This window comes from Myotis brandtii, unplaced genomic scaffold, assembly GCF_000412655.1.
Source record: "Myotis brandtii unplaced genomic scaffold, ASM41265v1 scaffold594, whole genome shotgun sequence".
In the NCBI taxonomy this organism is placed as follows: domain Eukaryota; kingdom Metazoa; phylum Chordata; class Mammalia; order Chiroptera; family Vespertilionidae; genus Myotis; species Myotis brandtii.
In genome coordinates, this window is record NW_005370240.1 from 302,730 (window position 1) to 319,280 (window position 16,551).

Here is a 16,551-nt window from a genome sequence, read left to right on the forward strand (position 1 = left end):
AGAGAGAGGAGAAACATCAATGATGAGAGAGAATCAATTGGCTGCCTCCTGCATGCCCCCTACTGAGAATCTAGCCCACAATCCAGACATGTGCCCTGACCGAGAATCCAACCATGACCTCCTCGTCAACACTCAGCAGCTGAGCCACACTGGGCAGGCCATAACCATTTCTTAAAATGTACAACCTCGTCATGGCACATAATAAATTTATTAATAAAAATAACAGTAAAATTACACTTATGTGTTATTTTTAATCTCTAAAATTCTACATAAATTGGAAATAATAATTAAAAGGCTAGATTCTGGGCTACAGCCAATAAAAATGCAGTGGAAGAGCCACTCTTATCAGTATTATTTATTGCTACATCTGTCTTTGTATCTCTTCACTCAGAGTACAGATTTCCACACTTTTTCTAGTCTGTTACAAGCCTCAGAGGGCACTTGCCATTGCTACCAACATAAAATAAGGATAGGAATGGGAATTGCGTAGGAAAAAAGAAGAAACCTGCATGTATACTCCTTGAAAATGTCCAGGGGAAAGATAACTTCACGTAAACACCATACACACGGAAGTGCAGAATATTAAAAATATAAAAGCTTAAATAAAAGGGAGAAAGTCAGGTTATAGCTGATGCTGCAGTTGAGTAGTGGAAAATTCCAGTGTTCTCTTCTCTCTGCCCCCATGATGTATCTGTGAGTTCCAGTGTGGAAGAGAAAACACAGCAGAGTGATGTATCCTAGATGAACTAAAGTGTTTTTCAGGGTAGGGATGGTTTTGACTGTCTTTATCAGTTGAATCCCTTTCACAAGTCATCACTCACTTAGTATTTGCTGAAGTGGAATTCTATTAATTGGATCTTAGCTAGGAATGTGCTGTCCTTTTATGCCCTTTCAATTTTCACCAATTCTTATTGCAGATAGTAATAAAAAATAATCTGTGTGTTTTTAAGTGTAACTTGGATTCCCATTTTGGGACTGTCACTTATATTTAGTGTTATCTAGGTAATAAGTTATTATGGCAACTAGTATATCAACTCCAGTGCTAGAGGAATTAGCTATTAAGTCTTGACTATTTTGGTTGTATTCAGACTGGCACATTTTTGTTGCGAATTTTTCTGTACTTCTGTGGTTAAAACTTATTTGAAACACAGAAGGAAAAAATTAATTTCTCTTTGCTTTCTTTCACATTTTGGGTTTTGAAATTTTCACTTAAATATATAGATTGAATAAAATTCCTGAGGAATTGTCTTTCTTGTATGAAATCCAAATCCCCTCCCATAATAGTATTTATATATTTCCCATATGCTAATACATATAGTATTCTAAAACTATGACCTTTTAGACTTATAATTTCCCATTCGTGGGATTAATTTTTATTTTTATGTAAAAATTGGTTTATTTTTGCTGATATTTTATTCTGAAGCTAGGTGGGAGTGGGAATTAAGGTTACATGGTATTTTCTTCCTTAAGTATACCATAGGTATAGATAGATATTCTATATACAGAGCATTTCAATGTACATAAATTCATTTATGCTATAAGCTATATATTCTAATGAATTTTAATCTTCTAAACTGTGAGTTTACTTTATTCCCATTTTAGGATTGAAATAGTGAGCTTCAGACGAAATTTATTTTTTACATAAATTTAACCTCAGTTTTTCTTTTGGGACATTATTTATAATAACAAGTGGTTCCAGCTGGAAGTACAGGATGAGGAAGTTGGGGAGGAAGGAGAAGGAACAAGGGCTACATTTATTTTAAGAAATGTTTTTATTACATTAGTGTTTTATCTCTCACTGCCATTTTAGTAAAGCCTGAAAGCAGAAGGAATGCTGAGAAATATTGGATCCTTACCTATTTTTTTCTTTCCAAGAGGTCAAAATCTTTATTTTTCTATACTAATGAAGCAGAGAGTAACAGGTACCCTCCCTCTTTTTCAGCTGAGGAAACTTAGTAAAATTACCAATTTTAATTCAGACATTTCGGGAAGGTTCATGTCTTTATCCTATGCTCTTACTCCAAGGTTTAGTTTTGCTAGCTGCCTAGTGTCTGTGGCAGACTACTTAATTTGCGGGGTTCAATGCAAAATGAAAATGTGGGGCCTCTTGATAAAAAATTATTAAGCGTTTCAACTTGGTGACAACAGAGTATTGAACCAATCACAGGACCTTTCTAAGAGCTGGGTCTCCTGAGACTGCACAGGCCACACCCATGATGCTGGCCCCGTCTGTGTTGCCGCGTCTTGCATCTTGGGTAGTGCCATCAGTAAGAACTAGACACAGTGCATGCTCAACTCAAGCTGCAGGATGCAAACACACTCAGGTGTCAGTAGTAAGAGCCCAGAAAAGAAGGTAGCAGCAAGAGCCAGTGGGGATAAGAGTAAAAGCTTTGGTTTGAGGGGAACAGGTGATTAGGGTTTCCTCGAGGCACATTAGGTCCCCAGTTTAGGAAATCTCTCTACTTCTAGATGCTGCTCTAAAGGTTGCCAGTTGACTCCCAGTCAGGACACATACCTAGGTTGCTGGTCAATCCCCAGTCCAGGTGTCTGCTGATGTTAGAATTGGCCTAGGGTCAGGGCAGGGTTAAGTTCTCAGATTGGACTTGGCAATATTGGAGGGTGAAGAGGGATGATGTAAGTTGCAGACTGAATTGTTTTTAAAAATACATATTTTTATTGATTTCAGAGAGAGAGAGAGAGAATCATTGCTTGGCTGCCTCCTGCATGCCCCATACTGGGGATCGAGCCAGCAACCCCGGGCATGTGTCCTGACCGGAAATTGAACCATGACCTCCTGGTTCCTAAGTTGATGCTCAACCACTGAGCCACACTGATCGAGCTGCAGACTGAATTAATGCTATTTTCTACCAAGGTGAATGTACATACATGTTCTATTTTATTAAATACCATATGCAAAATCTACACAGGTTGTTTAAAGTTAGAATATGAGTTCAAACTCACTTCTGTGTTTGTTAAAGCCAGATGACTTGCCAGGCGGAGTGGCTCAGTTGGTTGAGTGTTGTCTTGTGCACCAGAAAGGTTGCCTGTTAATTCCCAGTCAGGGCACATACCTTGGTTGCTGGTTCAATCCCCAGTCCAAGTACATATGGAAGGCAACCTGTGATGTTTCCCTCTCACATCAATATATCAATGTTTCTCTCTCTGTCTCTGTCTCTCTCTCTCCGTTTCTCTCTCGAAGAGTACTAATTAAAACAAACAACAACAAAAACACACAAAACAGATGACTCCTCAATCATGTATTTCAACAACAACCATCACAAAACGTTGTCTATACATTCACTAATTCATTCAATGAATATTCATTGAACCATTTCTATAAATTACAGGCACAGTTATAGCACCAGAAAAATAGCAGGGTCGATCACAGGACAAATTCTTGACCTGAAGTAGTGTACATTCTAGTGGAGTACAGAATCCAGTGAATTCCATTAGGTTTTGAAATATTGAATTTGAGTGTATTTTCTTAAGTTCTTTTTTTGTACTGGAAGCAAAGTTAAAAGAACTTTGAGAAACAAGTTATCTTTTTCTGTAAATAATAGAAACATTTTGACTAACAGAAACCAGGTAAAAATTAGGTTCCTCGTGGGACAAGGATTTTTCCTTCACTTTATAAAAGCACCCAAACAAAAGTAGTGTGAATGACATTGCATTTATTAGAAATTTACACATGCAATTAAAGTAGGGATGATTTCGCGATTCTCCTTTCAGCAGGGATGGTATTTTGTAATACTCAACTTTTGCCACAACATATTTTTTATGAGTTATATGCTGTAACCCCTAGGGTTTATTCTGAGTACTACATTTTTTATTATTTTTATCACAGCCATGATAGTATAACTATAATATCTCTTCAAAAAAAGGGGATAAAGAAGAAAAACCTATTTTTGAAACAGTGTTGAGTGTTGAAAGCATATTTTGAAACTCTTATGTGCAAAAACAATAGCATCCACAAACGTGTATTTTGATGCATGACAAAATCTTTGATGTCTCCTAATAGAACACTCGAAATTCCAAAGAGACTTCAAAATCTCTCCTTTGGAACATAGTTCACTTTAACTAAAAATAAGTAATAAGCATTCCTGTTCTCACATGCTCTGTGAGCCTCCTTTCCCTGCCCCCAACTGTATCACTGCCTTTACTTGGCAAGATTTTCTGTTTGCCATTCACTAACATCCTTTTTCCTTCCTGTTTTCTGCTTTCAAATTATATATCATTTAATTACGAAAGATACAATACACATATGCAAGAATGTTTCCTATATTTTAACTATTAGATATATTTGTTATATTCAACCAAATTACATGGTTATTTCTATTCACTAGAAGTGCATTGAAGGTTTCTCATGTGCAAGAAACTTGCTGGAGGGCTCAGCTCACAAGGTTTGGCAGTGAGTATGGACATAGGGCATTTATATAAATGAATAAGAGGTGATCCCCTCTTCTAATTTGGGAATAAACCACCTGCTTTGTTCATCTTGCTCCCTCATATTGCAATGTCATTCTCCTTTTCTCTAACCATTGGGACCTCTGCATCCTTCATTACATCCTCCATGAAGCCCTTTCCAGAATGTCATAATCAAAGTTCATTATCTCATTTACCCTTACGAGGTCACTATATATCTATATGGCATTATTCATTTTGCTTTTTTGTTGCTGTCGCTTTCTCGTCTGATTATACCCATTATAGCCGTGGCTATTCAATTTAAATTAATTAAAATGAAATAATATGAAACATTCATTTTTTTGCCTGCACTAGCCACATTTCAGTTGCTCAATATCCACATGTAACTCATGGTTTCCATATCAGACAGCGTAGATTTAGACTCTTTTCACCATCACAGAAAGTTAAATCGTAAGCTTCTTGAAGGTAGGGGCTATATCATTTAAATTAATAAGGTTCAAAACAATAAAATAATACATGTAAAATATGATATCTCTGTGATGATGTGGGGCAAGAAGAAAGATCAGGATTGTTTGGCATATGGACACAGAGCTGCATGATACTTAAAACTCTCTTGTATTTGGGAAGATAACATTAAACTCAGAAGGAAGACAAGTAAGTTATATCTGCTTAAATTATATTATGTAGGTACAGTGATTCAAAAAAATCATAAAAACCACACACATTCAATTTTAACAAATGTGGTCACAATGAAGTAAATGGATTAAAGAGATATTTGATTTTCATCTACCAACCCAAGTATCCAGAATATCTAGTTTACATTCCTATTCAAATTTCTTCAGAATGAAACTATTGAAATATAATCTTAAAGAAATAGTATATTCTTTAAAATGTATCCTCTATGAATTCTAAGAAATTCTGGATTATTACAAAAAAAAATGATCACTCCTATTTTTTACTAGTACAATGAAAAAGTAAGTTACTGTGTTTAATGAAACTTGAAGAATAACATTAAAGTATTGATTTAATGGTCATGTATTTCCATAAATTTTTGTTCAGTGCATACATTGGTCTTTAATGTCAGAATATTGTCCATAATCAGGATGGGAATTCTGCAGAGGGTAGGCCTGTTGCAGGCGCATGGCCTTGGGCTCTGACTTGGCCACTGATTGACAGTGTGGTCTTGGGCAGATCACTTAAGAGCTCCAAAAGTTTTCCCTCATTCAAAATGGGGCCGCTGATCTTTACATACACATTTGTTGTGAAGTTTATGAAAATAGGCATTGAAGCATCAAGCACCTCTTTGACATGCCCAGTGCCTGTCCTTGCAATACTGAGCTCAGAATTTGCCAGTGTCCTTCCTTGTGAACCCATCTCTATCTTTACCACCTAATTTAGCCAAATTACCTGCAATTCCATACTTGATTGATATTTTCTTCATTACATTTTTGTTTGTTGTCATTGTTTGTCTATAGACCTTTTCTCTTTTACATGTTAGTTTGATGGCAACAATTACAAACTGAGACAAAGAAAAGAACACTTTAATGGGGTTTTAAGACAGAGGTAGCCTATGCCATTTACCTCGAAGGAGCTTAAAATAGCGGAAGTCCCTCAGAATTAAGAAGGATTCTAGAATATTATGGGTCACTTTGTATACCAAGAACAACAACACTGATTATTTGACTGAGCTGACCTGAAGAGTTGTACTGCATAGTGACAACATTTATCATTCTAAGAACCATTAGCACATGGGGTCATGTTCACTTGAACAACACTGTTATGACTTTGGAGAAGGAATAAATAACATTCCTTTGCCTGGTGTTAATTAGCCCCCTTCCAACACACACACACACACACACACACACACACACACACACACACACACACACACGACATTCCGGATAGACAGTGCCATAGTGTGAGCAGTCCCCAGAAGCTATTACTTAATTTCCTACCCCCTTCTAACACACACACACAAACATACACATATGCGCATACACATACCATACACACACACTCTATCTGACCTTATTTCCAGGGTTTTATTCATTTGAACTCCTTTCTTTGATTATTACTTCTTTAACCAATTTGCTTTGCATAATATAGGTTTTTGGAGTTAGAGACATGAGGTTTCTGAATCCCATATTTTGACTACTACTTAATCTCTTACCCAAATCTCTCATCTGTGTAATGAGAATAAAAACATTTACCTTGTATGATAACTTTGATTTGAAATTTAAGTGAGAAATAGATGTTTAAAAAAATCCTGACATGCTTTCTTAATAAATATTAATATTTCCCTACTTTACCTTTTAAAGAGGGAAGTTGTTAGGATCCAATGGACTAACATGCTGTATAACGAGAGAACATAGAATTTGAGTGAGACCTGGGTTCAAATCTTGGTTCTGCCACTTATCAGTTGTGTGTCCCTGGGAATTTATTAAAATAGTATCTTAATTTTTAAAGTGGGAATAATAATTCCTACTTCATTCAGTGGTTATGGGGGTAATGTGAAATGTATATAAGTGCTCTGTATTAGTCCTGATGTCTCCCATACATTAATAACATATTACTAAAACACTCTATTCCAATTATTATCTGTGGTCTAACTTACATTTAGCTACTTCCAACATATCTTCCACTAGATTATAAGTTTCTGGAGGGTTAGGGGCCAGATTTGACTCCTTTTTGAACTTTATAGAACCACCTAAACTAGTACCAAGTGTGTTACGCCAATGTTTGTTCAACTTCTGGCTAGTAGAATAAATGCCTGAGATGTTTGGCCTGCCCATTCGTCAGCCTCCACCCTCAGGATGGCCAATAGGAGCAACAGGTTTTAATAAATCATTACTTGTAATGAAAGCTGAGTCAAATTAATGGGTTTTCCAAGCATAATGACATAACAATTACATGATATGACTAGAACTCTATGAAGGATTATGTACTTGGCTCACATTTATATAATTATCCATTAATTTATTCTGTACCTAGGCCCTGTCTATTGCCTTACTTTAAAAAAATATATATGTGTGGCCTATTCATGATTATTATGAAATACAGCCCCCTACTTAGATGCTCCTGACATGTACCATTCTCTTTAATGGTGACTATTTATAAGGAAGAACATAAACAAAAAAGAAGAAAGAGAATTAAACATAAGCAAAAGGGTAAAAAGGAGAATGACCTGTCAAGTAGGTGGTGCCTTCCACTGTGACTGTCTTGGCTATTGCTTTTCTAGCTTTTATATGTGGAGCTATTTAGTATCATTATTCATAATACCGTTTTGTGGTTTTACAATAGTATCTTCATGAAATCATTATAACTGTGATGTAATAAAAATATAATTTATTAATGTATTAAAATTAATTACTTGGCAGCATGAAGGGAAATTTTAAAACATACCTTTGCCAACCAGGAAACATAATTTTAGAAATAAAAATTTCAATATCTTTAAAATAAAATGGCAGCCAGAACCGGTTTGGCTCAGTGGATAGAGCGTCGGCCTGTGGACTGAAAGGTCCCAGGTTCGATTCCGGTCAAGGGCATGTACCTGGGTTGCGGGCACATCCCCAGTAGGAGGTGTGCAGGAGGCAGCTGATCGATGTTTCTCTCTCATCGATGTTTCTAACTCTTAAAAATAAAAAAAAAATAAAATGGCAACACACTGAAAAACTTCCAATGCTTTTCAAAATCTTATCTTTTTAAAAAAATGATGTTCTGTACAATCTATAATTTGATGCACTATCCCCATGATATAGATCTTACCTTATTCCTTATTGATAAGAAATGCAGAAAACAGAAAGTTGAATGTCATATTTAGAGTGTCACAAAATATGGAACAATCTGAATGGGATTTTAGGATTTTGGCCTGCCTGATTTCTTATTTTGAGCCTTTTATGTGATCTTGTTTATGGAGAAATAAAAAACACACGAATGGTTTATGGCCTGATTACTATGTATTAATTGTTTTCAGACCATAAGAGATGCAAGCTTCCAGTAAATAAAACAGTAAGGCCTGTTTTATTCAATATTAGCCCAACCAAATATGATTCCTGTGTTTTTTCATTTGTGCTTGGAAATATAGCAAAGTACCCATCATTATAGTGTTTATTGAAGTGAAACTTGTGATTATATGAATGCTTAATGGATTTGGGAAAAAAGACTAGCAAATTAAAAAATACGTAGAAAGATCAAATGTGTTTGTCCCTTCAATTCATTTGTGGCATTTTGGGGATGGGAGGGGGAGTGGAGCTACATCTTTGGTTTAGTAAAATAGTAAAGAATATATTAAAATTTTAAAATTTTCTCTATTGCTCTTAAGTAAGATATATGAGAAACACTTTTTGGATAGATACTACATAAAGTTAACAAGAAGGATTTATTTTCTTATACTGTGTTCCCTGATTTCAATTGTTTTCTTCATCTTCCTGTTTTTTTCTTAATTTAATTTTAGAGGGTTGTTGAAGTATCAAACCAATATAGATACGCACCCTCCAGGCTGCATCGATCTTAATGGAACCCGGTACCGGAATACTCACTTACCTGAAAATCTCTCAGAACATTTTCATGAATCTTTTCCTGGAGGGTTTTCAAAACCAGATGAGGTTACCCGGAACACATCTGTGAAGATTTGTCAGGAAGAGCCCAGGTTTCAAGCTAACTTTCCACAGGTCTGATTAATTTTATGTGTTTGATGGTCTCTGCAAAATGGGTATTTCCATAGCAATTGATCAAACATGTTTTTGAAGTTACATAAAGCAATTATTCTTACAGAACAGAACATTTTAGGATGTTTCAATAGCAAGTTACTGCATTACATGATAGGCAGCTGACAGTTCCAGGAGAAAGACCTATAGCATTATGGAATATAACCAACCATATGATCTCTGCATACTATGGCACTGGTGTTTGCCACAAGAAAGGTAACGAAGATATGCTCCCCATCCATTGAGAAAAATAGGTTGAATATTAAAAACAATAGTGAAAGAACTAATACTAATAATATTTGTGATACAATATTATGTACAATATTATAAATAATAAATTAAAATTAATTTATTGACTGCTTAATATCTGCTAGGCAGTGTGCTAAAATGCACTGTATGCATAATTTTTTCAATAGTCACAATAACTATTACTATAATCCTCAACTACTACCATCCTCAATTTTCTGATGAGAAAATTCCTGCTTGAATATATAAAATACCTTGAGCAAACTCTACAAACAAACGTGCGGCAGAAGTAGAGTGCAAAACTAGGTCTTTGAGTAAAAGCCATAATGTTCCCCCTGGGAGGGTGTGGGAGCTGCCCAGGTGGGAATTATGCCCTGTAATATTTATCTGTACAAAGTGGAAATAGGGTAAATAGTGATGTCGAGTGTCTGTTTTAAGAAGAAGAAAGTAAATTAGAGAATAAAGGCAGTCAAATACAAGGTGACAGAAAGACACTAGAGTTCAGGTGGTAAGAGTATACAGATATTGTATTATAAAGTTGCACACCTGAAATTTATATAGTGTTATAATCCTGTATTACCCCCAATAAATTTAATTTTTAAAAAAAGAAGAAAGAGGAGTCAAAAAGTAGAGTGATTTGTTGATGGCTTTGAAATGTGTGTGTTAGTCTTTTTTTTTTTTTAAATATATTTTATTGATTTTTTACAGAGAGGAAGGGAGAGGGATAGAGAGTTAGAAACATCGATGAGAGAGAAACATCAATCAGCTGCCTCCTGCACACCTCCTACTGGGAATGTGCCCGCAACCAAGGTACATGCCCTTGACTGGAATCAAACCTGGGACCCTCAGTCCGCAGGCCGACGCTCTATCCACTGAGCCAAACCAGTTAGGGCATGTGTATTAGTCTTGTGTTTATTATTAATCCTCTAGATTTCTATTAAGCTTTACAATTGCCCAAACTTTTTGCAATATGTTAGGAAGGACAGGTATTGTGACTCCCATTTTACTTATGTGAAACTTGATGCTCAAAGGGTAACTGTCCCAAAGTTGCAAAACTGCTGCTGCATTGCAGAACTTGTCCTGTGATGCTTACACATGGTGCCAAACTAAATGTCAGGAAAAGGCATGATCTGTCTGCAGGCAGGAGGAAGGTCCGGGGAAACTGTGTAAGTAGGTTTTAAAAAGTGACCATTAAGATAAGTTTGGGTTAGGAGTCTGCAAGTGCTGAGGGAAGTATAGTGTGCACTTGTAGGAGAAAGCTTGGCTACACAGCCTTCTGGACTCCCCAGAGTATGCAGTTATCCTGGGATCAGGGCAATCTCTCAACACACGTGCAAAATTGTTGCGCTTTCCAGATTCTAAATATAATCTTACATGTTCATGTTAGATTTATCATTTGAAAGTAAGTTGAAAACAACATGCCTAGCCTATACCATATTTAAAAATATGTTCACATATTTTACATTTTGTATATGTGCATTATGCATATACATATGCATTAAAAATATCTAGTTGTGTTTTTTTTTTAACAAACATTGGACTGGTACATTTTTTTTCTAAAATCATCTTGAAATTTATTTGAGCTTTAGCTTCTTTTTAAAAAATGTTTTTTACTGATTTTTAGAGAAAGGGGAAGGGAGAGGGATAGAGGGATAGAAACACCCATGAGAGAGAATCATTGATCGACTGCCTTCTGCACACCCCTCACTGGGAATCAAGCCTGCAACCGGGGAATGTGCCCTGACTGGGATTTGAACAGGTGTCCTCTTGGCTCATGGGTCAATGCTCAACCACTAAGCCACTCTGTCCAGGCTTAACTTCCCTTTTATCTCTCTTTAGAGAAAAGTATAATCTAAATACATTATATATGAGTTGTGTATATAGAATGATATATGAAACAATGTATGACTTACTGTTGATGGTTGTTAGACCCTGAGCAATGGTTTGAGGATAGGGTCTTGATATTACTATACCTTTTATTTTATACTTTACTCTTATTTGAATAACTTGCTGTAAGAATCTTTTAACGTTATTTAAAACTAGAGGCCCGGTGCACAAAATTTGTGCATGGGGGGGGGAGGGGAGATGGTCCCTCAGCCCGGCCTGCACCCTCTTGCAATCTGAGGCCCCTTGGGGGATGTCCAACTGCCAGGCAGTCGGACATCCCTCTCGCAATCCGGGACCACTGGCTCCTAACCTCTCACTTGCCTGCCTGCCTGATTGCCCCTAACCACCTCTGCCTGCCTGCCTGATCGCCCCTAACCACTTTTCCTGCCTGCCTGATTGCCCCTAACCACTCTGCCTGCCTGCCTGATCTCCCCTAACTGCTTGTCTGCCTGCCTGATTGCCCCTAACCACCTCTGCCTCAGCCCCCACTGCCGCGGCTTCACCCAGAAGGACGTCTGAAATGACGTCGGGAAGGTCATTTGGCTGTCCGGTCTAATTAGCATATTATGCTTTTATTATTATAGATAACAGATTACAATATTTTTACTGTAGTGTGTGAAATAAACAATTAGACAGGATATGAGTCTTACAATGCAAGTATTTTTTAAAGTGCATTTCAAAAATTCTCCGTAGACTTGGCTTTGGATTTCTGGACCTTTGTGCCTATATTGTGCTGAAAGGCTTTACAGGTGCATCCGGAGTAATAAGCCAGTCACCATCATCTCTGTTATCAGTCACCCTTCAGATGTTATGGAAATTCGAATGGTCAAAGAAAATTTTAAAGCAAGACCTGGCCAGGTGAGTCATTGTTCAGCAACTTTTAAAATACCTTTTATTCTTTTTTGTTGTTATTTTTAGGATATTTTTTCCACTGATTTTTTATAGAGAGTGGAAGTGGGGGATGAGATAAAGAGAAAGAAACATCCATTTGAGAGAGACACATAAATTGGCCTTGACCAGGACTGGGGATCAAATCTGCAACCCAGGTCCATGCACTTGACTGGGAATCAAATTCAAGACCCTTTAGTTTAAGGACCAACACTCTAACCATTGAGAGAACCAGCCAGGGCATAAAATACCTTTTATTCTTATGTAATTTTTGAAAATTGGCATACAAGTGCCATATTGGAAAATTAAAACTTCTCTCTTGGTCATTTAAAATTTTTTTGTTGCTTTTCAGTATATCACTCTACATTGCCCCAGTGTGTCTGCATTAGAAAATCATCCATTTACCCTCACAATGGTAAGAAACTTGTTTTTTTAATTTTTTTAGAATAAAATGCATATCTTACTTTTTTATACTCCACCTCATTCTAAAAATCATTCAAGGCTGTCACAAGATCCTTGTGTAAGTAAGCCATCTTTTTGCAGAGAAATATGTTTATCTGTACAGAAACTTTGTAACTATTTATTTATTATTTTATGCTATTTTAAAATTCAGAGTAATATATTTAAAATTTATTAAATCTTTTTTATTCAAAATGCATAATTTTTTATAATTGCACTTTTTCTTTTGTGGATTATGTACCAAAACATAATCTGTGCATGATTTTCTTTAAAGAAACTGAATTTCTTTAAAGAGATTGAGTTGTGGTAGCAGCATAAGAAAATCCAGGCAGTGTTTAGACAAGAAAAAGTCCAGTGTAATAGTCCTGTATATGGGGGAGAAAAAGGAAAATAAGGTAAACAAAATAAAATGGAATAATAATGGAGGGGGCTAGCTAAGTAATAGAATCACCAAATATTTTAGCACATTGTTTACATTATTTTATGCATTCTAAAAATGGCATGAAATAAAAAAGTAAATAATTCACAATTAAATAAGATAAAATTGGAACTTTCCTTCATTTTCCCCTTTCCAATTATTTTCTTTAGAGTTTAACATATATTCCTCTAGACATTTTACTTTATAATTTGGCATATATAGGTGTTTGGCATATTTGATGAATTATTTGTTTTATCATTTTCTCTTTTTACTCAACAATATATTATGGAAAACTTTTCATTTACGTTTTATATGCCTCACTCTTTTTAATGACTACATAAAATTTTATAAGTTATTTAATATTCTCCATTGATAATGGGGATTAAGATTTTATTCCATTTCTAACTAAGATAACAGAACAGGGACTGCATGTTTAAGTGTGTGCTTAAGATATGCAAATAAAATTGAACAAATTATAGGGTGGGGAGACAGATAAATAACTGGTTTGACACTGGTTCTGAGATGTAAGATTGGGTTTACTGGGATGGAAACTGCTATAAGTTTGATATGTCTCTTGAGAATAGTACTTGTGGAGACAGCTAGGCCAGAAAAATCTATATTTAGAGGATAAAAGAAACAGAAAGGGAGTGTCAAATGGTTAGAGAAAAAAACAAGTTATTTGAATAAATAATTGCAATTCTTTAAAGGAAAAAATTTCTTCATTGCTTCAAATTTTGCATTCTGTTTGTATGTAATAAATTTATTTATTAATAATTAAGAGAAAAGCATGGTGGTTACCAAAGGGAAGGGAGGTGGGGGATAGTAAAGGGTAAAAGAGGTCTAATATATGGTGATATAAGAAGATTTGACTTTGGGCGGTGAGCACACAATTCAATATACAGATGATGTATCATAGAAATGTACACTTGAACCCTAGATAATTTTATTGACCAATTTAATTTGAAAAAAAAATAATATGTAGTCTGGCATCTAGTAAAATAACTGACAACATTCTATTAGATCAAGAAATATTTAAGTTCAGAAGTGAGTTGGATGGAGGCAAAGAGATTGGATGCTTAGAATTCTATATTCATGAGTTTTTTTATCTGACCATATGTGCACCCTACTCTATATAGGTCTAGGAAATGGTTTGTACCCTTCCCAGATTTGGGAGAATTAATAGCTGGCTCACTCATACTATCCCCCAAGGGGCAAATCTTGCTGCTATCTAGAAATGAATTTTAGTAGAGAAAACATTTTTAAGATAAATTTTACATTATGCTGTTTTGTTAATTTACTATTGTTGACTTTAAACAGACAGCAACCAGATATTTCTCCAGCAAATTGTATTTATTCAGGAACAACAGAGAACTGCAATTTGGAACATGTGGTCTAATGGTAAACCATATGCATGTCCAAAGAACAAGAGAGATAAACTTTCTTTTGCAGAGGAAAAGGGAGTTCAGAGGGGTTGTAAACAGAGTCCATTGAAGGAGACTGGGAGTTTGAAGTGTAGTGGCTTTTCATTGGCTGAGCTGTAGCAGTCTTTCATTGGCTGAGTGGTTGCTGGGCGAGGAGAAGGTCCTACTTCTTCCTGTTGGAGTAGCTAAGTAGAAAAACATCTTCCTGTTGGACATGGAAAGTATGTCTCTTCCTGTTTGGGGTATTTGGCTCTAAGTGGTGAGTGAGTGCTCCTCCTATGGGCTCTCACAGCTCAAATTTAAGAGGGGTTTCTGTTTATTAATCACACTATGTTTTCCTGCCAATTCCCTTCCTTTTGTGCAATTAGTTCTATTTGGCACTTACATGTAAAATGCATGCTTCTTAAATATTTTCACTAGAAAGGGTTCCTTTGATATAAACAAAGCAAAACAGTAATTTCCTATGTGCTGATTCCCACTAAAAAGTGTGTACATACCCCATCTTTGTCAAAGAAAATAGTCCCTACTAATTAAATGCTTAAGAAGTTCCTTCATAAACTTTGAAAATATTATATTGTTTAATTCTTACTATATTTCTATGACACGTGTGCTGCAAATTATATTTTATGTAGAAAACAATGTGACTGCAAGAGATGAAATAAAGTCACACTGCTAGTTGGTGGCACAGGTGAGATACACAGACCTGCCTGGCTGAAAGGCATGTTGTCAGCTATTCTGCACAGTCTCTCTCTTGCCTCACCACTCATTGATGTACAGAGCATTCATATTTCTAAAACTCTTATTGGTTGTAAATATACTTGTTGGTGGTGTCAAACAACCAAAATGTATTACCATTTAGGAGAGAACTGTACTGAAATTACCAAGAGGCATTTTCAAGAGAAATATGCAATTGAAAGTTTTGGATTTTCTGTAGTACTAAGCTCTTCGAATACTGTGGAGAGTTAAAAGTCAAATAAGTTCTCTGCTAGAAAACTGTGACAGTAGAAGGAAAAATCAAATCTATAAAATATGCAATACTCACAAATTCTGTAGTTTGAACTTCAACTCATTTTTTAAATGGAGAATAAATTTTTAAAACTGAAAATATGAGAAATAAGTACAAAAGCTAAGGCACAGAAGCACGAAAGTAATTTTCACAATTTCAGTCATGGTAAAGCTATGTTTTGAGTACTGATTTTATTAGATACCCAAAGGTTGGAGTTTTAATTACTTAAGGTGCTTCAGCATTTTTACACTTGACATTTATTTTCCTACACAAAGACATGATAATTTAGTGGGTTTTCCTAGGACGTTGTGCTTGTTTTCTGCTATTGCACCTACAAATCTCCTAGGGCAGAACCAGCAGGCACATGTTTGGTGTCAAGACTGAGGGAGAGCGGAGGTAATCCTATACTAATAGAACATGGATTTTGGAATTCTAGACAGTCTGGGTTGGAGGACTGGATCCCCCACTTATTAGTACTATATCCTTGGATGAGATAATTAACATATTTACCTTTGGTTTGCTTCTTTATAAAGTGTGGATAATAATAGTGACTTCTCTATGGAGTTACTGTGGGTAGGAATTAAAAAAGATATAATAAGTGCTAATATAGTAAGTTCGCAGTAAGTTAGAAGTTGTTACCCACTGTCTCCTCCACATTTTACCTTTCATAATTTGTTGACACCTCTCTATTTGTGTTACCACTCCCCACGTCACCTTTGCTATTATGCTTTTTATTTTTATTTGTTATGGTTGTTGTTTTAGATCATGAGTGTAGAACCAAGACACTCGGATTACATTGAATTTCTTGCCTCATTCTGCAGCATGAACTAACTGACCAAGCTCTGGCCACAGTCTGGTTTAGGAGCAGTTATTTCTGGGATGGATGATTTATTTGCCTCTTGTGGTTTACTAGCAGTTAGGATGAATGATGGACCTTTATTGGCTGAAAACCTGGGTAGAATTTTACGTGTTGTTCTTCAACTATGTATTGGATCTCTAAGTGTTTTCCAGCTATGCTCTGTAATTGCCAAGTTTGGATTTTCTACCAAAACAAATCTATTAAAGTATGCTATCATCTAATTTAGATGTAGGAATCAG

At 35.8% G+C, this 16,551-nt stretch overlaps 1 protein-coding gene across 3 annotated transcripts in view; it reads left to right on the forward strand.

Moving 5' to 3' along the window:
• The window catches only part of NOX4 (NADPH oxidase 4), a 154,682-nt gene that overhangs the window by 57,383 nt on the left and 80,748 nt on the right, over positions 1 to 16,551 (forward strand). For all 3 annotated transcript variants that reach the window (XM_005879342.2, XM_005879341.2, XM_005879340.2), the window contains exons 9-11: positions 8,876 to 9,092; positions 11,955 to 12,119; positions 12,502 to 12,564. In XM_005879342.2, coding sequence (XP_005879404.1) covers positions 8,876 to 9,092; positions 11,955 to 12,119; positions 12,502 to 12,564 — 445 coding nt within the window. The remainder of the gene's footprint in view (positions 1 to 8,875; positions 9,093 to 11,954; positions 12,120 to 12,501; positions 12,565 to 16,551) is intronic.